The sequence below is a fragment of the Anomalospiza imberbis genome, chromosome 18, assembly GCF_031753505.1.
Source record: "Anomalospiza imberbis isolate Cuckoo-Finch-1a 21T00152 chromosome 18, ASM3175350v1, whole genome shotgun sequence".
Lineage (NCBI taxonomy): Eukaryota > Metazoa > Chordata > Aves > Passeriformes > Viduidae > Anomalospiza > Anomalospiza imberbis.
In genome coordinates, this window is record NC_089698.1 from 3,489,427 (window position 1) to 3,512,694 (window position 23,268).

General features: G+C 44.5%; 2 protein-coding genes and 1 long non-coding RNA gene across 3 annotated transcripts in view; 1 reads left to right on the forward strand and 2 right to left on the reverse strand.

Moving 5' to 3' along the window:
- Positions 1-8,656, forward strand: RAD9B (RAD9 checkpoint clamp component B). Its single transcript, XM_068208509.1, has 12 exons — positions 1-62; positions 739-809; positions 1,626-1,775; positions 2,009-2,123; positions 2,722-2,821; positions 2,923-3,029; positions 4,801-4,907; positions 5,345-5,409; positions 5,920-6,042; positions 6,339-6,591; positions 6,831-7,226; positions 7,286-8,656. Exons 1-11 carry the CDS (start codon positions 29-31, stop codon positions 6,960-6,962), a joined length of 1,257 nt encoding a protein of 418 aa, XP_068064610.1. The 5' UTR covers positions 1-28; the 3' UTR covers positions 6,963-7,226; positions 7,286-8,656.
- On the reverse strand, positions 1,506-6,944 carry LOC137484581 (uncharacterized). The gene is made up of 2 exons (XR_011004922.1): positions 6,807-6,944; positions 1,506-4,518 (listed from the first exon to the last, which is right to left on the reverse strand). It is a non-coding gene; the product is annotated as an uncharacterized lncRNA (long non-coding RNA).
- PPTC7 (protein phosphatase targeting COQ7) overlaps positions 7,686-23,268 on the reverse strand; it is a 21,459-nt gene continuing 5,876 nt past the window's right edge. The window contains exons 2-6 of the mRNA XM_068208515.1: positions 19,242-19,421; positions 16,333-16,531; positions 14,079-14,202; positions 12,307-12,436; positions 7,686-10,974 (exon numbers count right to left, since the gene is read on the reverse strand). Of these exons, the coding sequence (XP_068064616.1) occupies positions 10,916-10,974; positions 12,307-12,436; positions 14,079-14,202; positions 16,333-16,531; positions 19,242-19,421 (692 nt within the window). The 3' untranslated portion in view covers positions 7,686-10,915. The remainder of the gene's footprint in view (positions 10,975-12,306; positions 12,437-14,078; positions 14,203-16,332; positions 16,532-19,241; positions 19,422-23,268) is intronic.

Sequence of the window (23,268 nt, forward strand, 5' to 3'; positions counted from 1 at the left end):
GCGGCCGTGAGGGGAGCGGGGGGCGGCCATGAAGTGCGTGATCGGGGGCGCGCAGCTCCGAGGTACCGCGCCCCGGGGAGCCCGGCACAGGCGGGGATTGGTGCGGGACGCCGGGAATACGGCACCCCGGCACGGCCCTGAGCGGAACACGAGCCCCGGGAGCGGAGCGGAGCGGGGGATCCGCGTGTGCCTCGCCCCGGCGGGATGGGGCGTTGTGCGGGGCTTGTCGGATGTGCAGGGCCTGGGGGCGCCCAGGGGGAGATGGCGTGGCCTGGCTGCGTTCCCCCCAGAGGCACAGCTCGACTCCTGGCCGCGGCACTCCGTGGGGAAAGCGGCTCGGCCGCTGCCGGAGGCAGATCCGCAGGCTGCCTGTGGTTCTCAGCGCTCCATCTCTCCAGGGGTCCCGTTGCTCCTCGGGCTTTCCATCCGCGAAATGGCATTTCCAGCCCCGGCGGTGGGGTTTTGTCTGATTGACTTCATTTGTGGAAACTCCAGGGGCTGCCAAGGGACACGCGGCGTCCGAGGTGCCTCAGCAGAGGCAGCTTTCCAAAACTTTGAGGGTTTGGATAATTAAAATTTTAATTAAAAAGAAAAAAAGTTACCGTTTCCACCATCCATTTCCTTTCAAATGTGTAAGAAATTTGTAATGCTTCCTCTTGGATTGTTCTGAAGAAAGGGCAGTGCCACCCTTGTATTTTGATTTGGAATGCATACCTCAGTGTTTTCTTTCCTTGGCAGTGTTTGGAAGAGCAATACATGCCATAGCACGGATTAGCGATGAATTTTGGTTTGACCCCGTAGAAAAAGGTGTAAGTGAATTTTATTTCTTCTAATTTAAAAATCGTTATTATAAGCCCAGTATTTATACCACTGGATATTGTGGTTTTGTTTCAGTCCATCACATTCTCACCTCCCTCCACTTTCAATATGGACAAACGCCCTATTTTCTGTGATTTTAATTATGCAGATTCCATCGTGGAAGATTTCATTCCTACTCTGCCCTAAGATCTTTTGGGTTTTTTTTTATTGTCCAGGACATCTGGATTAATGCCACGGGGTTCAGTTCTTTTGTCACAGGTCACAAGGTTTGAGTTTTGTACCACACAGGAGCTGCCTCTAAAAACAACATGTTTTGTACTGTTGTGACTCAACAGGAAGAACACATCCATTAATGCCTCTGATTAATCAAACACCATTTCCAGCAGAATTAGTGTTTTCTCCAGAGGTTTCTTAGTTAAAAGTGATCAGCTCTCCTTGGCTCACTGGGAGGATGGAAAATCACAAGTGGAGATATTTGGTTTTATACCTGGGGAATTTTTGAGTGGTGTCTTTGCTCATCTGTCCCTCAAATGCCTCAAACACAAGCTGAGCTCTGTGTGTTTGGGTAACTCAAATATTTTTATTAAAAAATAAAATCAAATAAAAATGTATATTTAAATTTTTGAAGTCATTTTGAGATGTAAATTTCCAGGTTTGCTGGTGGCACTGAAGCCCAGAGGAGGCTCTTTTTAAAAGGATCAAGTTTTGAGTTAATAAATTGTTTTACTTCTGTTCCCTCAGTGCTTGGATTCAGTGATGTCGGAGGTCTTTTACCAACCCTAATGATTCTGTGATTCCATTTCCAGCTTGCCTTAAGATCAGTGAATTCCTCGAGGTCAGCATATGCATGTGTGTTCTTCTCATCCATGTTTTTCCAGCATTACTGCTGGACAGCTGTGTCCCAGCCCTGCCTGAAGGAGAAGCAGTTATCCCTCCCCTGTAAATTGATAATTAAGGTACATTTAAGTGAGTTGTTACACACAGCAGCAAATTAACCCAATTTCCAGCTGAAATGATTGTGGGTGAGGAGCCTGGGCTCTCCCAGTGTCCCCAGAGCAGTCTGGGGAAGCCTTAAGAGCAGCAGCTTGAGATAAACCAGGGTACAAACCCAGGGAAATAATATTTATTGCAGACCTGCTCAGGGAGTAACCTCTGCACTGATTTTTTGGATTTTTTTTTTTTTTCCCAGTCAGTTCTCCCTGTGTTCAGATGTGTAAATGTGCTGGAGAGGAATGTAGAGAAATGCAGCATCTCCACCAGCCCCAGTGAGCACCACATCACCTTTCAGCTGCTCTGCAGGCACGGTAAGGCCACAGGGGAGTTTAGAACCCCAACAATTAATGCCTTTATCAACTCCGGTCTGTCATCCTCAGCCCAGCAGGACTGGGAATGTTCATCAGCATCAGTCTTTGCAAAATTCCTGAATAAACATCATCTTCCCCCACAGAGCTGTGCTTGCTGCAGGCAGTGGTTTGTATTATCAGTAATGCAGCTGGGGTTACTGATTTAGGAGAATACATTGAATTAGCTCTGCAGACAGCTGAGCTCCCTTAGCACATCCTCACCCACAAGGGCAGAGATCTGTCGGGTTTGTGTTCTGCATTCCAATCCCATTTTTTTACCAGTTAATTACTGAGGCTGTTTCCCACCTTGCATTTGTTTGGTTTATTTCTCGTGGATCCTTAAAAAACTCAGATGCTGTCCAGGCACAGCTAATGGGATGGAGGGAGTCTAAGATGGCAGGTGGATTCCTTTTCCTGCCTGAGGTTATTTCTATATAGCTGGGCTAAGTCCCTTGGTTACTTCCTCTATTGAACAATTAATATTAAAAAAAAAAAAAAAAAAAAAACAAACTAAAATTACAGCCAGGCACTGATTTTTGTTAATTTCCTTCATACTCAGGTGTTGTAAAAACCTATAACCTGACATTCCAGGAGTGTGATCCCTTGCAGGCTGTTTTTGCAAAGCACATGTGTCCAAACATTCTTAAAGTCCAGCCCAGGTAACAAACACAGAAATATCTTTTTGAGTTTTACTTTCTAATGTAACAAATGTGAAATAGTCATCGATAGAAATATTTTAGTGTTGAATGACATTTTATAGGCTGCTGGCTGATGTGATGATCCACTTTCCAACCAGTCAGGAAGAAATAACCTTGTCTGTAACTCCAATGAAAGTTTGTTTCAAGAGTTACACTGAGGAAGACACTGGTAAGAAAGTTCAAAATGTGAACCAATACTTGGGCTTTTAACTTCTTTTTTTTTTTTTGAGGTGAACTCCAGGAATAATAACTGTCACGACATAAATGTGGGATGAATTTTATGGCTGAACGACATTTTTAACAGAACATCATAGAGAAAGATTTTAAGTCATGCTGCCACCCGCTGGTTTTTATACATTTAAATAAACTGAAACATCTTCCTGGTGTCAGTGGCAGATCTCAGACTGAGCAGCCAATTGAAATAAATTATGCCACTTGCTGTAGGCTTTGAAAGAGGTAATTACTGTGCTGCAAGAGCAGCAGCCTGGCAACTGCCAGGAAAAAGGGGATAATTTTATGTTTTAAAAAGAACTATTTAAATCTGAACACCACAATTATAGAATTGATATCATTAGAGAGTATATTTTAGTCTGAGGACAGCACAGAGTGTCAGCAAGCCCTGCACTGTTATGCCATGGTCACATCTCCAGGAGGTAGAAAATGAGCTGGAGATTCTTGGGGTGTGACTCAAACTAATTTTGAAGATGTTATTGTGGTTTTGAAGTAGAGGTTCTTGTGTATCATATAATAAAGAGATGCTTTTCATATTTGCTGTGACCAAAGCTGAGGTGAATGACCTGGGAAGAGCCCAGAGCTGGGAATTGGGCTGGGAACAGGCTAAGAGAAGGATCAAGTGGCAGAAACTGGCTGGAGTGAAACAGGGCAGAGATTACTGGGAATAAAGAGATTGCATTTTGAATGACACATTTGGTGACTTTAGAAACATTTATTTACCAGGACGACTGTAAGAAAGAAAGTGAAAAAATGGTACAATTGTGAAGAGATACCAAGGTTCCAGTGAGGGAAGGGAGGGGGGCAGTGGGAGGTGCTGTGCTGTGCTGAATCTCCCTGCCTGCAGCACCTCCTGAGTCCTCTGAACCCCTCACCTGCCGTGGCCTGGGGCTTCCACTGAAGTCAAACCCTCTGCCCAGCCCTGCTGAGCCACAGCTGCAGTGTGTGACACAGCCCCTGCCACAGCCACAAGGAGCTTCCTACAAGAGCCTGTTTGAACTCGGGGAGATAAAGCAGAGAGCAGAGACAGGGAAGAGTGGGAATAGCCCGGAGCACTTCCTTGGCAGCCTGGCCTTGCCGGGGAGCAGCTCAAGCTGCTGTGGAATTTCTCTGAGCTCTGCGGGACTGTCACAGGCCAGGAAATTGCCCTCTCGCTTTCTCTTCACACACCCATTGACAGTAATCTCATGGTAGCAAAAAACTGAATACCTGAAACTGAGCAGCCAATTTCCTGTTGCCACTTTCCTGCGTCAGGAAAAGATTGTAATTTAAAACAAAAAGCCTCTGTCCACCTCCATTGTGCTCTGGTGATTGGCAGTAAATTTGATTAATCTTTTCAAGTCACGCTGCATTTTGGGCTTCCCATCCATGCAACAATAGGCAGCTGCGAATATTATTTGTGATGGATGCCTGTGGAAGAAGCAGATCTGCAAGAACAGCAGCAGGTGTTAGGTTAGATCACACTGCAGAACATGGAATAGGTTCTGTTAAAATCCATTCAAATCTACACAACGTACTGCAAATAAATTGAGGATTTTACTTAATTCTAATATGCATATAAGCTAAATATGTATTACTGTTGACCACTATAAAACCACAACTATTTGTTCAAACAATGCTTGTGTAAAAACCTCAGGGTTGCAATCACAGCTTTGTTGAGTTCAAACTTCAGTGCTGTGAGTCCCTGACTTTGTTGTTATCTCAAACAGACTTTTCAAGGACAATGCTTACTGAGATACAGCTCAGTCCAGAGGAATTTGACTACTTTCAAGTCGGAGTAGATTCTGAAGTGACATTTTGCCTTAAAGAACTGAGGGTAAAGTAAGAATTTGTCTGGGAAGAAAACCCATTTCCCATTAATTTGCCTGACTGGACCAGGACAACAGAGGATGGTCCCTGTGGAATGACCCTGGGCTGTGCCCCACCAGCCCTCCTGACAGCAGCAGGGTTTCACCACCTGGGTGAGGATTACCTTTAAACCCCAGGATGCTTTGAAAGGCAAACAAAACACTCCTGAAACAGAGATGAGGTTTTCTGTGCTGGGCAGACACAGCACAGCTGCCCCAGGGAAAGCATGGTGACCAGGGAAGTTCTCCGTGCAGAACCTCCTCTGGCAGGGAAGGACAGAAATTATTCTTAGAAGCAGCAGACTTTCCCCCTCTTTTTGGCAGTAAACAGCAGCTGGGATAAACTTACATTGCAATATCAGTGTTCTGGGTTTAACAAGCACTTCACCCCCACCCTTCTCTGCAGGGGCTGCTGGCGTTTTCCGAAGCCACGAGCGTTCCTGTGTCCATCCACTTCGACAGATGTGGGAAGTAGGTGTGGGAACTGCCCTGGCTGGGGCCCTGCAGTCACCCAGTGAACACTGAACTGCAGCCTGGGGCAGATTCTCATTTCAAACCCCAAGCCATTTCTAACCTGCAGTCCAGAGTTTGTAATTCCCTATAAACACTGAACCCGGGCGTGGCCATTGCCAAGGCAGCCGTGCTGACTGACGAGCTCCCTGTGTATAAATTACCTGGACACCTGAGGCTCTCAGTCCCCTGCAGGCAATGATTTATTTATTTAGCACTTTAAAGAAACAGTATGTTTTCTGAATAAATACAATTTTAACAATTACCTATTTAATGCTATCATTTGACTCTGACACTGCACAGCATTTGCTGATTGGAGCAGTGAGATCTGTAACAGGAGCCCCTCTCTCATTCCTCAGCAGCAAATACAGGAGATTTTCAGCTTTTCACAGGGGGTGCTTTTTAATTCCATAGATGGAATCACAGTATCTGTAATTCCCTGTGCTGTTTGGTCTCCATACTTGTGTTTAGACCCATTGCTTTCAGCATTGAGGACCTGCTGCTGGAGGCCAGCTTTATCCTGGCTACCTTGTGTGAGGCTGAGAAGGAGGCAGCTTCCCCAGAGCCTGCCTGCTGCCCACGGCCCTGGGACAGGTAATGGGGGCTGAGGGGGCAGGTGGCCTTAAGAGGGTGAAAAACTCAGGTTTTCACAGGAAAACTGTGAACTACAGGGGCTCAGGAGCATCTCAGCAGCACAACAGCAATAAGGGGGTGCAAGAGAGAGCGTTCTGTACAAGCTGCGGCTTTCTCATCTTCTCAGGGTCTGGGTGCAGCATGGGAAGATGCTGAGAATCTCCCCATAAGCTGTCATCTTTTCACAAACAGAAAATAAGGATATTCCAATGAAACACAAAACCAGCTACTAACCTGCCCTGCTCGGTCCAATCCAGCTCAAGGACTGGCATGGATAAATCTGACCAGGCCTCCATGGATGGAGCCAGCAACGCAGTCACAGCTGCTTCCAAAAAGCCACAGCAGAAGGGAACCACTCCGAGCATGGACCCTGCAAAACCCCCAAGTGCTTTGGCAAAACAGGAGGTAAAAAATATTCCCAGAGGCACGGAGAGGGATGTGCCAGGCAGAGCAGGAGCAGCCACGGCCGAGGCAGCGGGAGGAGAGGCCACAGAGGCTCCTTATGCCAAGGTGAGGGAACTCCCCATGGTGCCAGGTTTTGGCTGAGCACCCCCACGTGCACTGGGGGTTTCGGTGGGATCGATAGCTGGAACACCCCAGCACTGCTGGGAACACTCCTGGGGGGCCGGTGGGTTTCACTGGGAAATGCTGCTGGCTGAGAAAGATCTTAAAGTGGCAAAAGCTTCACAAATAATTAATGCCCAAATTCTGTATCAGATTCTTACCTGTACAAATATTGCATTTTCCAGTTCCACTCCTTATTCTTTGGAGCTGTCTCTTACAAGGAGAAGGAGGCCATTGGTGACACCTTCCAGAGTCTGGTGACAGCCAGTGACACGGAGGAGGAGTTGGGTGCCTCGCAGAGCTCCCCGGTTCTGTAGTGCAGGGCTCGGGGTCCAAGTCAGACAGTGGGGAGTGCCCACGAGGGAAGGGCAGGGCAGGCCCAGCAGCACAGAACGTTCTGGAACTGTCAGTGCTCTTGTAATGGCACAGATTTAGGTCACGATTAACTCCGTTGAGGTTTGTGTGTTCTGCAGGAACTGCTGGGGGTTCTGCTCTCAGAACACTCTCACTGGAGAGAGGCTCAGCTTGAATTCAAACTCTGTTACCACATCAGGCAAATGAAGCCGCTGTTCTGGTTAAGGGTGCTGGAAAAATAACCCAACCATGCCCTCTGTCACAGCCAAACCCAGCCCAGCTCCAGGAGAACTCAGGTTTTTACGGATATTCTCTAGAACCAGCCTTTAACTGGAAAACCGAAGTTGTCACAGAACTGCATTTTAAAAAATAAAGGTTTGTGTTTCAGACTTGCATTATTCTTTTCCTTCCCTGTGTCTCTCTCACCACACCAGGGGCAGTGCAGTATTTCCAAAGTCACAGTGGGATACAACACTGAAATTCCCAGTCCATTAAAGGATCATTATCTGTCTGCCACACCGCTGCAGAAGGCATTGGGTGTCACCCAGGTGTGGATCTGAGAGCAGTGCAGGGAGGTCACAGTGACAGCCCAGCCCCCCCGGCCCTGGCTGTGCCTCTGTGCCACCAACCACATCCCCACATCAACAAACAGAGGGTTTGCAGGCAACTTGAGTTTAAAAAGCACATTTTAGTATAAATACTATATTTATTAAATATCTTTACAATTTATTTAAATGTATTTACAGAACTATTCCTGCATAAGTTATACCTCAGACATGAAATTCACATAATTGCCTCTTGGGTAAGCATAGATGATAGTCTCATTTTAACAGCAACAAAAAAGCATCCTCAGATACAGACTCAGATTTGCTTCACTGTTTCAGCTATCTTTGTCAGAAACTACTGCATACAGTCGGGTTCTCCACACAGCAGCTGCTCTTCCCCTGGAGAAAGGATGTCCCTTACCAAGAGATGGACATTCCATCACTAAACCCTCCCATCCCTGCCAGATCTTCGCCTCTCCCTTCTCCTCGACTCACTTGTAACTGCCTGGTCCCAAATCTGGTTTTTGGTTTGGTTTTGTTTTCAGCCTGAAAAGGACATTTAGGACTGTATGTCGCAGCTCTCCCAAAGATAGCCAGGAAAACAGCAAGGAACCCCAGAGCTTTTCCAATTCACCACATCTTCGCCCTGTTCCACCCCAATCCCTACGGCCGCTGCTGCAGCAATGCCAGGTTCCTGGGGGACAAAGCTCCTCCTGTTCCTCCAGATCCCTGCTCCCAGCCCAGCAGCTCCCAAAACAAACCACAACCTTCTGCAGCAGCCCCAAGGCAGCCCGTGCTCAGCAAACACCTTTCTTGTACATTCGTCTCGTGAACCTTCCCACTAACCTAACCCCTAGCAAGTGTTACTGCTTCATGCATCTCTGGGAATTATTTTTGATAGGATGGGCCCTGTCATTTCCTTCTCCAAAGATCAGTTGTGCGCAGACAGCGTTAAGTTCATAGGAAAAAATCAGGTTTGATATGTTCAGAGTGCACGTCTTAAAAAAAACCCAAAACAATCAAGCATGTGATAAAAATATCAATTCTTTATAATACAGTATTGCTTTATAAACAGATGGAAAAGCTAAAAGCTTTACTGGTCTTTGGTGTGCCCGGTGAGGGAAAAACTCATGATTTGTAAATCAAAACCCAAATTTGTTCTTTATTTTAAAAAACCCAACAGGTCATGGTGTGATATGAGGCAAACGGCTCTGTGGACACAGACAGGGAGGAGCAGGAATTCGGGAATTCTGAGGGGAAGCTCTGGAAAGCCAAGAAGGGGAACAGGGAGGGCTGGGGACTGTGCTGAGAGCAGAGAACAGCCCGGGGCCACGGGGGCATCGCCTGAAGGGAAGGGCAAAGGAAAAGAAGAATTGATCAAATCTGCTCTAATCCAGAAACTGCGAGTAAATACTGGATACATGTAAAGACACCGGAGTCGGGAGAGAAAGGCCCCTCCCAAACAAGAAACAAAGCCCTGTTCTGCACGTGAATACATTCCTCCAGGACAGCCAGAGACAGCTTGTTCAGGTTAAAAACAACAAGGACTGACAGGTTGTGCAAAGTTCTCCACCACTCACTGTTCGTGTGTTGCAAAACTAATTAATTTTTCTTCATTAATATAATCCTCCCCATACCCTCACCAAAATCCTATTTTGGTCAAGTTAGGGTAGTTAAGGCATTTTGACGAGTAATTACAAGGTGATTTAAAGTAGATAGCTAACATTATGCCAATTGAGGAATAGCAGATAAATTACTGAAGAGCTCCCAAATTAATCACTTATTATAAATGAAATGCCTGTTACAAGCATGATGCACTGAAATATAGTAAAATGACATGTACATGGTACATGTTAAATGACCTTAAATAAAAGCTTGACATAGTTACGCAAATATACAGTACAAGTCCACAAAAATTCTTTAAACAAGTTGAGGTAACCTCAAACTTAAACAGTTTTAATACAATAAACCAGGTAGTAAAAATCTCCTCTTGAGAGCAGGCAAGATTCCTTACTGACCAAGTTTAACTGCACTCATCTAAACAGCAACATTACCCGACTTTTTATATATAAAAACATGGCTTTAATTTATTTCTACATACTTCTCTACCAGCAAAAAAGTTAATGAAAAACTGACCAAAAATATATATTTCTTTACAGCTCTCAGCTTTCATATGAGCCTCAGGAAAGGAAAAGGAAAGCTGGCTGGAAAAGGGGGGAAAAACGTGAGCTACTGTCATTGAAAAGGAAATGTCATATTGCAAAGTGGCTGTTAGGTAACTGTAAACATCATTAAGGATCATTGAAACCCCTAAACTTCAGTTAAAATGAAATGTAGGCTTTGCTGATTATTCATTAAGCTTCCATTTTTGTACTGCTGCCGCAGCAGAAGCAAGGAGGTGCCCTGCTGGAGTCAGAAAGGATCAACTGGACTTAAACGGGTGCAGCATATTCTGTTCTACAAGCAAGAGTGGCAATTATTAACACAAATTATGTTTTATATCAACAACAGAATTATCTACCCAAAGTGAAGACGCTCGGAGTTGAGGATGAGCTGTTTTGTGCAACCTCCCACCGTAGCATTTACCATCATCCCACGCTGAGATGGGTTCAAAAGCTGAAAGACCTCAAGTGTGGCCAGCTCGGCTGTTTGAGACTGAGCTAGAATTTTTGTTTAAAAAAAATAATAATTATCCACAGCCAAAACATCCAGAACCAGGCCCATTATGGACGAATGATCTGCAGAACTTTTAAGATCACAGTTAAGCACCTGGAATCACAAAACACATTTGCATCCATATAACTTGAACTAGGTTTGTTTGAAATCTCGTACTAGAAAAGGCTCCTAAGGCTGACACCATGGATGGCAAGAGCAGAATGTTTACAGCAGTTATAAATCTCCTGAAAACCGGAGCTCAGAAACACGAAACCTCGGCTATCACTGGAACAAGACTATGCTTTATGGAACTGGGTCTGTAACACACCCTCAACAACAGCGAACGTTCCTAGGAAATAGAGTAATATGCCCTCGTGCAGAGGTGTTACCTACTGATCTAGTTTGAAAGGTGACCAACCAATCCTACTCCTTGGAAAGTCACATCTCCAACGCAGCAACGCTGTGGGATGGATCCTCCCCTGTTCCGGACAAGGACTAAGCTCTCAGAGACAAGCTCCAAGCCTTGAGCTTCTTCATCTCTTGCTGGCAGACCAGGACCAGAGGACTACGAGTGGTTCTTAGCAAGGGCCTCAGCTGCGTCTCGGGCCAGGCTCCGGGCTCAGGGCCGGCTGCCCGGAGCAGCTGGGGAGGAAGGAACAATCCTGCCAGCAGGAAACCGGCCGGGGGGCCCGGGGAGCTCGGACGGCGCCAGCACCTCAGTCTGTGTACTCGGCTACGATGGAAAGAAGGACGGTGATGTCGTCTGGTTTGCCCCCTGCAATGGAAGCAAAAACCTTCTTATTTCATCAAACCACAGTGGGGTGTCTTCTGATGATCTGTGACATTCCGCATGGAAAGCTCTTTAAAAACTGGTTTAAGTGTCCAAAACTCGGTTTGAGTAGACAAAACTCTGCCTCTTCCACCTCCTTTCCAAAGTGAGGGGCGCAGTGACATTTAACGAGGCACAAAACCACTCTCCTTTTAAGCTCCAGTGAGATCAAACTATGAAAAGGAGGTCAGAACCTTGAACATTGCTGGTAGCTGGCAGAGCTCAAAGCCTGTTTTCAGGAGACTTTAATAAATGCACAAAACACCTGACACTGCTTTGTTACATGTAAACTGCCATGAAATCAGATCTCCTCAGGAACTTCCATTGTAAATCAAACACCTCTTTAGCATCTTCTCCAGCACTGTATTACCTCAGGTCTTCCTAAAAGCTACTTAACATTTTTAATAGTTATTTTTCAATCCTCAACAGCCAGAGCAACACACTCAAATCCTGGAGAAATGGCCCAGAAGAGAGGTTTTGTTATGTGGGAAGTCAAACCAATCCCTTGGACTCTGGAGATCTGCAGCCTCACTACTGAGTGACTGAGCTTGGAGCAACACCGAGCCCAAGTGTGACAGCTGTTACCTGAGGAAAGGGGCTTGAGGTTCTTGCAGGAAATCCTGCCCTTCTGATACAGAGATGAGAACATCTTTACTGGCAGGATTTCATTTATTTATTTAAAAGTAAAAAATTGTTAGAAGAAAGGTGTTTGCTCAGGCTCAGAGCTCTGCCAGCTGTTTTGCCAGTACCTTTCTAAAACACAAAAGTAGAACCAACAGAGAGATCAGTATGGGGATGCCAATGATACAAGGGTTGCAAATTTCAACCAAAAAAAAACCAATCCCAAATCTACCAAAGAGTGGGCAGAACCTCAGCTGAAACACAGCAGGAAGAAGAGACCTTAAGAAAAACCCCAGACAAAAAAACTACCGTCACACACCCAAATCCAAGCAACAAGTCTTGTACAGGAGTACTGCAGAACTCATCTCAGGCAGGATTCCTGGGGCAGGAATGCCCAGATTACATTAAAAATAAAACAATCAGGGTGCTGTGTTCTCTGTGCTCCAGCTACTTCCCCACAGGAAGCTCCAGCTCTGCTGGGCCCAGGATGCCCTGTGCAGGCCCTGGGGGCTTTGGCAAATCCCACACGAGCTTGGTGCTCCTCTGCCAACCACATTTCCTACTGTTCTGTTTTCCTACAGGATTTTGGAACAGCAGAACTTCACTTTGCTAAAGATCTCTCCAAGACAGCAGCAGTGGGAGGAGGAGAAGCTTTACCTCTGACATTCAATCCGTTGTCACAGGCAAACTGTGCAAAGGGTGACATGTATGTGGGGTCATAGGCCAGCTCGTGGGCTTGCTCAGCAATGCTCCGTGCAGTCTGCTGGATGCTCTCGTAGTTGGAGTTCTAAATTCGTAAGGAAAAGAGGTTATTCTTGTACAGAAGCCTACAGAAGTTTTTGTGCTGATCTGTTTCAGGTTTGGAGATCCCTCACTGCCAAGTCATTAATTATCACCTTCCCTTGCAAACAGAGCCTTCCCCATCCTTTAGGCTTTGTAAATTGGGTTACAACTGTGGGTCTTCACAGGGACAGCCAGACCTCAAATCCCCACCAGCAGCTCAAGACTTGGGTTTGGAGGATTTCCAGAATTTAGAAGCTTAGAAGAATAATACTCAAAACAGACTAAACTATGTCACCTGAAGGGAACAGGGCATTTGGCAGCTGTCCCTGCAGGCACCCTGCAAGGACCTTCCCTCCCTCCCAAGCAGGCTCTGGTGAAGTATTTGTTTCATCTTGAGTGCAAGTCTTGCACCTCTGGCTTTCTCACCCCAGCTGACAAGAGCACCCTTGGGGAGAAGGGGCACTTTAAAGTCAGATGAGAAAAGTGCACTGAGAGCACACACACTTTCTCCAGGCTGCATTGTAAGGACTTTTTTTTCCCCTGTTTAAGCAATTCTGCTGCTTTCCTCCCAAGCTTTTCTCACTCCAGCCAACATGACAGACAACCACTGCTCTTTTTGTCTGTAACCATTTTTAAATGCCTTGTCAATTCAAGAGCCTTCCCCGCAGGTTTGGGAATTAGCAGGCATTTATGCGATTAACTTTTGGCTGAACCTCTTGGGGAACTCCAGTGCCTTTCCCAAACACACCAAAAGGTGGAGCTCAGCTTTCTTCCTCAAGGGAATTCCAACTCCAGTGGCCAGCCAGGACAGACTTGCTCTGTGCACAGACAAGGGTGTGAGGTGGCTGCAGCCCCACTGACACATTAGTGACCTGTGGAGCTGCAGGATAAGAGGAGGCCAAATTCTCTTGAAACCACGCTGTAATTCCCTTATTTGCATTTCACAGCAAAATAGTTTCCTCAAGGAGTTTATACATATTGATATCTCCTTAAGTGTACTTTCCTTTCTGTAAGTAAATAGCCTGAAGCTAAATGTTCCCAGCCAAGTTAAAATATTTTAATGTATTCTTACTATTTAAAAAGAACATTTGTGGTCACTAATGTGGAAAAGATGACAGGATTTTTTTTTTTTTTTTACAGAACACTGAAGATTTTCAAGCACGTGCAATCCACAATTCAGACGGTCCATAGTATGCCAGAATTACTGGTTAGAGAAGCTGGAAGTTATTTTAAATGTAAGCTCACCCTCAAGTAACCCAGGAGAGGCCTCTCTGTTTTCCTGTGTATCATCTCCAACCTGCAGGTGCAGTGTGTGGCCAAAGGCAGCGCCTGCTATCTCCTCCTCCCCTTCCCCTCCTCCTCTCCCTCCCTCACCAGTTACTGACATGGAACCAGCTGTTATTTGGGAATTTATGCCCAAGCTGCTGCTTCTGGATTCAGCCTGGATGCAGATCCAAGAGAAAGCCCTCTGGGCTCAATGTCTCTTGCACTGCTCACATGGGATATTACCTGAAAAGCCTTTTAATGATACAGTGCATTGTGGTGGGGTTTTTATATAAAACACAAAGGTTTCAGAAGCAAAGGAAGTAACTGTAAAGATTCAGCCAGCACAAAATATGTGAGGGCTTGAGAACAGACACGCTCACCTTCAGCTTTTTCAACTCCTGCAGGATCATGTAGTCGGGCATGTTGTCAAACAGTCCGTCTGTGGCGGTCAGGATGATGTCCCCAAGCTGGACATCGAAGGATGTGCTGTCAGCAGCCTCGGGGCTGGGGATGGACAGAGGTTAAAGGACTCCAGCCCTCACAAAGACCCCAAAGAACCTCCAACAGCACATCCACAGCCTCTGCTCTTCACTGCTCTCTGGGGGTTTGTGCAAGGGAAAGGAATCATCACTCACTGTGGAGCTTTAGCACCAGCGTGGGCCGTCAGGAAAGCCCCACCACAGGCCCTGGGCCTGCAAACAGGTCCTGTTCCAGCTCCCACACCCAGGATTTGCACTTAAAATTCCCACATGAACAATCCTGCAAACTAATCTGCTTCAGGAGTGTGTCTCCAAGGAAACCAGTAAGCAGAATGGCAGCTCAGGGCTCCCTTCTGCTCATCTTGAAGATGTAAGAGAGTGATACTTGAAAGAACAATTCATAACAGGCCTGGCCCAAACACTTTAGGATTCTGAATCACTTTCTAATTCAATGGAATACGAAACGTGTCTGGAAATCACTACCAGGAGACCAGAGTCTTTTGGAATGCTTGTGTCTAACACATTACACAACACCAAGAGGAGAAAACACCCAGTTTGGGCATGAATATTGCTGCAAAATCTGATCCTCAGAAGCAACATAACAACAAACCCTTCATTTTTAAAGACTCTTCAGGGATCTGTAAAAAGGAGAAATCGCTGCATCCCAGGCCACTGGACTCTGCCAAAACACAGAGGAGCTGCTTTGCTCAACTGATGTGTAGCTTCAGGAAGGCTGATGGAGTTAAGATTGCCTGCCTTTGCCCATATATAGCCAAATTCATCACTGAACTGGGACAACAAATAAAAAAGGACAGGAGAAGCGTTTCGACAAGGAGCATGAGTACTAATTAACGTCAGGAACAGTGCAGGAACCAGCCAGAAAGCTGTAATCATGATTCAGAGCTGAAGTGTGGGAGCACATTTATCTTGTGCTTTCCTTATTACTGGATGACTCAGATTACTTGGCTTCCCTGACTTCCACTGGACATAATCAATTATCCTTCTGCTTTTTGTTTGTACCCTCTTCCTACGGATGACAGAGAATTTCAGAAAAATTAAAGGTTTTTTACAGCTCTGGAATTTCAAGGGATCATTTAATTTTAGTCTAACAAAGAGCTTGGATTACTGTAGGGTTCTAATTTCAGAGTCTCACCCTGGCTTCCCCTCAGCAGCTGCAGGATGAAGAAATTAAACCACACACAAGAATGGTCAGTCAGGAGTTTCAACAGCTTAACCAACACTTTCAAAAAGAGCTATTTTTTAAAGTCTCAATTTTTACTGCATCAGCCCTGATACTGCATAGAATCATTTAGGCTGGAAAAGACTCAAGCACACTGAGTCCAACACTTCAGCTGCCTACTGCATTCCCTTTATTCCATGGCCATTCTCTGAAGATCTTGTTACCACCTCCCTATGTTCAGATGAGGGATATCACTTTAATGAGTGAGACATTTTGAAAGCTGAATTTTAACACATTTAAAAGCTGTTTATTTTTGAGTTTCTTTCATATTACATTCACAAAGTCAGGATGGATCAGCCTGACATTCCTAAGGGAAGACACAAGAACAAGCCTGCCTTTGAAACAACTCATTTCTGTGAACAGATTGTCCTTTCCTCATACTCTCATTCCCAGCTTGGTGTCCTGCCAAACAGTTTTTTTGCTGGTTTTGGTCAAATACAATATGCTGCTGGAAACAGCAAGTTGGAAACACAAGTTACAGTCACATGTCCCTCTGCTCTATTCTTCAGGCACTTGCAACCTCGGTGCCAAGATATCTAAATTAGCTACTCCAAACAGTCCCAAGGGAGCACAGGCAGGGATTGCAACCAAAGCTCTGCTGGGAAGCCCAGCCACTTGTCCACACTCCAGCTATAGTGGGTGACATCTTCCCATGGATCAGAACAAGCCCATGGCCATGGGAATATGCCACCATGAACAGACCAATAAATTCAGACTGTGCAACAGGTACGAAGTTAAGTACAAGGTGACAAATGTTCACGTTACCCAAAGAGGGAGGGTGGCAGCTGCAGGACCTGACTGGATACGTGTTTATATCCTATGAGGTACAGAAGAGCCCCACAGCAGCAAAATGGCAGCTTTTTGGGAGCTGGTCACATGCACAGATTAAAAACTGAAGTTCCTCTTCCCCCTTACCTGTCACTTAAGACAACTCCTTCTGCTTCTGGTGGAGCTATTGACAGTTGGAAGGGAGTGTTGAAGTAATGCTGCTGCTCGTCGGATCGATGGACGACTTCTCCACCTCTGACTACCAAAAATCCAGAATCTCCCAAGTTGGCTGTATGTAAACGATGACTTGATCTGTCCAGGACTACTATACAAGCTGTGCTGCTCCCTGCAAACACAGGGACTGCAGTCAGCCCTTCAGAAACTGCTTGTTCTCTCACTGATCTGATCAACAGTTCAATCATTACAGCATTCATCAAAGCTTAAAAGTCAGGAGAAATGGAAATACTCAACAGTGTCAGAATTAATATAAAATAAACCCAGCAAAATGCTAGAAATCTGTGCAATACAAGCTATGTTTTTTGTGTAGAATTTACTCTTCCTGTTTTGATTTTGGTAAACACATTATGCTGACAAATACCTGTTTTGTTTGGCTTTATTTACAGTTTTCCATCCCAACATATGTCAGCACATTCTGCTATAGGACCGGATTTACAGAACTCACATAAAATACTGAAATTCCAAAATCATGGAGATAATAGAATTCTAGCAGCATCCATGCAATGCTAGGAGCTCTCCACACAATTCACTCATCAGCTGTAAATAAACCACACCAAGTAAAGAACTGTTTGCAATTAAGTATTAGGTCCTGCTGCATTTCTCTGCTCAGAACATGAAATGCTTTTCCTCCCAGCCTGGCTCTGCAGAGCTTGCTTCAGGTTTAAAAAAAATAATCCTGTCACATCTTCAGGACACCAACTCTTTAAGTTTAAGAAAACAAATGTTTCAGAGACAAATACAATTCCAAATTAAAGTAATAGCAGAAACATGATGTCAGCTGGGCTTGGAACTATCCCAGCCATACTTGAGGGCACTGAGAAGTTCTCCATTCATTCACTGGGAAGTAGCCACCAACTGTGCTTGGTTGCAAGCCACAAAAATGCTGTGTTGCAAAGAACCCCAAAGACCTTCACAACAAACAGTAATCACTCAATTCTGCAAACAGGACAGGACAGGACAGGACAGCCACCAAAAGACCTTTCAATCCCCAAGAGGGGGAAATACAGCTACAGCACTTCTGCCCCATATCACCAGCTCGTGAACTGTCTTCACCTTCTACCCTCATGTTCTTCCAGCAGGATTTTCCAAGCACAGCTCCATGCTGGACAGACCACAAGCTTGCAGTAAGCAAAGCTTAGGATCAGGCTTGCTAGTGCAAAAGTCCAGCTGGCTCCAGGCATCGCCTGTTCCAGATGATGCCCTTTCTAATACAGAGAGTTCCCTGCAATGCACTTGCCCTGAATCTGTTTCCTAGTGAATGCACAGGACCTTCTCCATCCTTAATGAATGTTAAGTCAAAGCAGTATCTCTGGAAAAAAAATCTGATTTTCCATGTGACAGTGTCCAAAACTGTGCTGCAACACAAGAATGATTACATAAATAGCACAGTTTCCTCCCATTTCAGTTTTATTTTACATTATTTGCTGCATTCAATACTGATGAACTAAGTATCCAGGCTTAAAGCACAACAGCAAGGAGAAGTTATTGCCCAATGAATCCTCCTTAATGAAGTCTTCTCCTGTCCCTTCATTTTAAATAAATTCTAAATGCTCATTGCTGTGGTAATTCCAGGGCTTTATTCTTCCTTCTAAAAATACTGTTCTCAGTTAAAGGAGAATCACTAAGGATCATTAGTTTCAAATTCTAACTCTATTAGCAGAGTGTAACCAGGAGGCCATGTGTGGAATTCAGATCTTGTGACTCAGCACACGCTGCTTTTCAGCACTGCAAAGGTCAAGCCCAGCAGAGCTGCTCCGTCTCCAAAGGCACAGGGAGAGCTCTTGCCAGTGCCCCACTTTGGAGCTCTCACTTGCAGCTACACCTGCTTTGCACAAATAAGCACCATTCAACACCCCAAATCCTAATGTAATTACTGACCACTGCTATTTTCGTGACACTTAAGGTCACTCCTGAGGTTCCAACCTATTCTTTGGGCGTATAATGCGAGAACATCTGCTCCCAGCTCAGCAGACAAGTTAAATATAGCTCACACTGCACTGCTCTGGCACAGGAGCTTAAGGTCAGGTGAGCTGCGCGCATTTCGTGCAGGGCAAACGCTTTCTTGGAGCAGAAGAGGTCTCATGTCCTTTAGAGAAGTGTCCCCTTGGCAGAGCTGTCAGCTGAGACTGAGTGTGGCCTCTCTATCTGCTCCCAATCCCCAGGCAGCTGAATGCCCTGTGTCCCATCAATGCTGACACAGAATATGTGAAGCATCTACTTCAGCTGGCTTTCAGAAAGGTCTGTAATGAATCCCCCCACTAAGCTTATAAAAATAATGCTACCAGAGACTGTATGATATGAACTACTCAGGTCAACCAACTGGGGTTGAGTCCACTGGACATAACAGGCAACAGGAGCAGAGTAAGGCCAGAAATGAGCAGAACTACATCCAGTTATCCTCAGAAAATATTTCTCCTTGCATAGCTGAAGCAGAAAGCCATAACCAGTACCACGAAGAGTTTTCAGCAGAGAACAGTTATTTATACATATAAAATACAGAGTGAGCACATGTGCAATGTGTTCCACTGCAGAACTTGCTCTGCAAACTCTGGTGAATTCACCCTTCCCACAGAAAGCCTTTTATTTTATATATAAATACACACACATCAACACTCCCTGCATTACTAAATTAATTAAAACAGTTCTAGAGAAAATAAGGGTGCCACCAAGGCGACTGCATTTCTACATTTTCAGCTAATTAAGAGAAGTTAACTGCCTGCAAGTTTGCTGTAGACAATGACAAGAGATTCAAGCACCCTTCAGTAAGCCCATGTGTAACACACAACCCAGATTGAACTGACATATTTTTGGTGTCTTACCAAGCAAAGGTACTTTGTTCTGCAGCAGCTCACAATAGCCTGCGGTGAGAATTCCAACAGGATTGCTCGGAACAAACCGTCCTTCTTTTACTAAACGTTCACACGTCCGCATGAGAGTCCCTGAGAACTGAGAAGGGTCCACCCCATAGTCTCTCCAGCCACCAACACCATCTGCCACCCCTGCAAGGAAACACAAAACCAAAGTTACCTCAACACAAATGGCTTCCAAATCAAGGGGTTTAATTTTTTGCATCACTTATGATAATTAGTAACTAAAATGTAGGACAGGCACCTGCCTGGAAAACATTTTTGATTAACAAATAAATTTCTGCGTATTTTTAAGATAACTTCTGATATCAGCTCCCGGACAAATCTCCAAATATAATCTGAATTGCTGAAGGGAAAGTAGAAGTCTAATGCTGAGAATGAGGAGGCTGACTCCAGTAGAGAAAAAATAACGGGATATTTGGGGGTAAGATGCTGATTCAATCCCATTAACCTCTCATCAGTCCATTAAAAGGGAAGAGATTTTATTAATTTTAAAAGTGAAGGCCACCATTTTAACTAGTACAGAAATGACACAGAAACTCTTCCTGCTATTCAGCAGTACAGTTTTTCCTCAGTTGACCTCCTCATATGAAGGACAATGATTTCTATTTGGTGTTCTCTATTCCTGTAGAAAATAAATCTCCATTTTACAAGTGTTTTCCAAAACCCATGTAACCAACACAATGCTGGGACCTACACCTTTCAAGGAGAGTTTGTTGCTTACAGCTTCAGCCAAGCAAGAGAATGAAAACTGACTATGATCCAGAGACTTTTCAGTTATTCAAAATAACCTGGATATCAGAAAATTAGACCAATTCACCAAAACCTGGGAAGCTTCTAAGCAACAGGGAAAACAGGGACTGTGGTCATGGAAAGGGGGTGATCAGAGGGAGGTGAGCAGCAGACACATTTTCTGCTGGTCGTTTGGTTCAAGTACTTTGAACTTCTTCCAATTGTCTAAATGATAAAAGCAAAATACTGCTGAAGGTATTATTTGAGATTAGAATGTTACTATGTGGAAATTTTTCCCAAAATCTTTTTGATCCTCAGCATGGCACAAACCATCTCAAGCAGAAATTTCCAAAACATAGTAAAGCTGAAATATGTTCATGATAAAAGCACAAAAAGTGAATTTCAGTGCTCAGATTGTGCTGAAGGACAGTCTCCTCGGGAAAAAAAACTCCGCTGTTATCAAAGGCATGAAAATGTGAGTGAGAAGATAAAACTCAATTTCCTCATCTCCAAACGCCCTTCACATGGGACACAGTCTGAAACTGAGATGGAAGGTTCAGAGCCGACCTTGGCGTGAACTATAATCTGACAGGAGGTTATGGCCAGATTCTGAACAGCCTATCAACATTAATCAGATTTCTCCCAAAAATAGTGCACAACCTTTTAGACACCTGCTTTGTCCCTCTGCTTTCTCAGAAGAATGTTACGGGAATGCAGATCCCTGCATTGACCTCTTTGAACAGTCCTTAGGAAGAAGCTCATGCAAAAGCACCCGGCATTCTCAGAAATTACTTTTCTAGATTCTTCAAAAACAGATTAATCCTCTCCCTATAGGTCTCACAACCTCAGGTTAATACTGGATTAACCCTTTGCTTTCTGCTGCCACACAGACAAGTCTAGAATAAGAGATCATAAGGGAAAGGTTCTAGATCTGGAACTTGAAACAGAAACTCCGCTTCAGATTAATGATGATGCTTTATGTGAAGTTACCAGATAAACGTTTTTTTCCCTGCCCTTTAAAATGAACATAGTCCAGATTTATTTCTGCACTTCTTCACTGACAACAGGGTTAATGCAATGAAAAGATGTCTGACAAATGCTGCCCAGAGCTCTTGGCTTCCAAGGTGGTTGCAAAGAAAGCTCGGCAGAAGTTACAGAGTTCCCTCAAGCGATCCAGAAAATCTTTCCACATCAGTTTGGGAAACACTGAAACACAAACACTGCAGCTTTAGCACAGAGTACCAGAAAGCCACCACAGCAAGCACCTGAAAGGTCAATTATCAAAAACCTATTCAAATTTTGAAGGAAAAATGAGCATGCCATCTGCCTTGCTTTGTTCATTTCTTACTCCGGGCAGGAAATGTGAATCTGTAATCATGGCAGCACCCTTCATACTCTATCCTGAGCCATGCACTGCCTTTGTCTGTCTGCCTTCCTGTCTGCTTTTTGCAAGCTATAAACAGCTTTAAGTAGGTTCTGCCAGTGCCTTCCAAAGCAATCACCCTCCAGACATCCCCCAGCAGCTCCCTGGCTCTGCTTGGTACCACACCTGAGAGGACATAGTCTGATCCCAAAGCACCAGGACAGCTCTCCTGTCTCCCCACTCCACCCCAAGCTGACACAAGCACTGCATTCAGGAGCAGCCCTGGGGGCTCCTTTCAGTGACACCTCCACAACCCCCAAGCAGCTACCAACTCTATTTCTTGGCCTTGCCCCAAATGGAAAAGGTGGGGCTTTATAAAGGTTTGGGGCCAAGACCTTTAATCATCCTGTCCAACCTTCAATACGGTGTTAAAATAAACCCAGCATCTTCACATTCTGCAATCTCTGTAGACTGAACAGCTTCACCAGGGAAAGGAATATGTGACTTTGAAACAGTTTGAGTAAACTGCTACTGAAACAGATGAAATGTAAATGAGAAAAAAGCTTCAGTAAACTTTGTGCTATTTGATATACAGCAAACAAGGGGTGAAACTGTTTCAAACTCCAGAAGTAGCAAAAACTAAAAACGCAGCTTTGATTAATACCAGGTTTTCCCCTCTGTCATCAAGAGAAAATTCAAAGGTGTTGCTATTGGCAGGATCACTCCCAAGGAATAATGCCAAGCTCTATTTATATATAATACCTTTGCTTTCATCCAAGAAAAAAATAAGGTATATATTCAAAATAATTAGCTTTTCAACAAATACTGAGGTTTTCTTTTGAGCCATAAACCACTGAGTTCAGTATTAAACATGTTATAAATTAGGAATCACAGGACATTTAAAACAAAATGCATGGCTGAGTATTGCTGAAATTGAACCATACACAAACCTTGGGGTTTTTTTTCATTCATGCCATTCAGTAAATGAGAAAATTTTATAAAAAGAACATTTCTGTGGCTATTCCTTGTTCAAGCCCATGCAGAAATTACACAAGCATCCACGTGACAGTGCAATGCCTGCAGCTAGATGAACCACGACTGTAAATAAAGCAATTGAAAATTTCACAATAAATTACTTCAAAAGAATAAATACTTCTCAAGTGTTTAACTGTATTACAGAGATCTTTCAGAATCTGAGTTAACACTCCACTACACTGCCTTCGCTGGAAAATACAGAAATATGCCTGCCAGATAAAATACTTGCTGCATGTGTCAATCCAAAAACTGACTTTTTCCAACTCCTCAAAGATTCAGAATATCAAAATCTCTTTCAGAGAGACACCTGTCAGGCAGCTACAAGACAAAGCACAAATGACTGATGCTGCAGCACTGAAACTGAGCCAGGGAAGATGCTGGCGGTGAAACTTGTTAAAGCTGACTTCAAAATGCTAAAAGCACCTGGGATAAGATACCAGCTGAAATGCAAATGTGAAGTTGTTCTGCCTGCCAGCACATGAGTTCCCTGCAGAAGCCCAGGGAAAACCAGCCAGTGCTGAAAGCAGCAATATCTGCTTTTCACCACTCGCTTGTGTGAGTGAGATCCAGGTGTTCTGCCTGGCTCACAGCAAATATAAACTAAACAGCCTGAAAGTTCATAACAAAGCCTTGATACTGATCAAACCCTGTTTAATATAAATAATGTTATGAGGGGCAGGTCTGGTTAGCTGGCAAATTAACCTGCCCAGAGGTTGCTCAGAGTCCAAAAGTACCACCTTGTCCCAAAACTCTCTTGAGAGTTGGATATTTTGAAATGTTGCATCAGCCAAGAATAAAAATCACACACAGAAGCAGCATGCAGGCACAAATGTCTCAGCAGGAGCTGCT

Excerpts from the sequence above, each read along its gene's own strand:
- RAD9B (XM_068208509.1), top strand. The coding sequence starts at position 29 with ATGAAGTGCGTGATCGGGGGCGCGCAGCTCCGAG. Across the intron at positions 810-1,625 it reads TTGACCCCGTAGAAAAAGGT|CTTGCCTTAAGATCAGTGAA; the intron begins GTAAGTGAATTT and ends TTCCATTTCCAG. Across the intron at positions 2,822-2,922 it reads ATTCTTAAAGTCCAGCCCAG|GCTGCTGGCTGATGTGATGA; the intron begins GTAACAAACACA and ends GACATTTTATAG.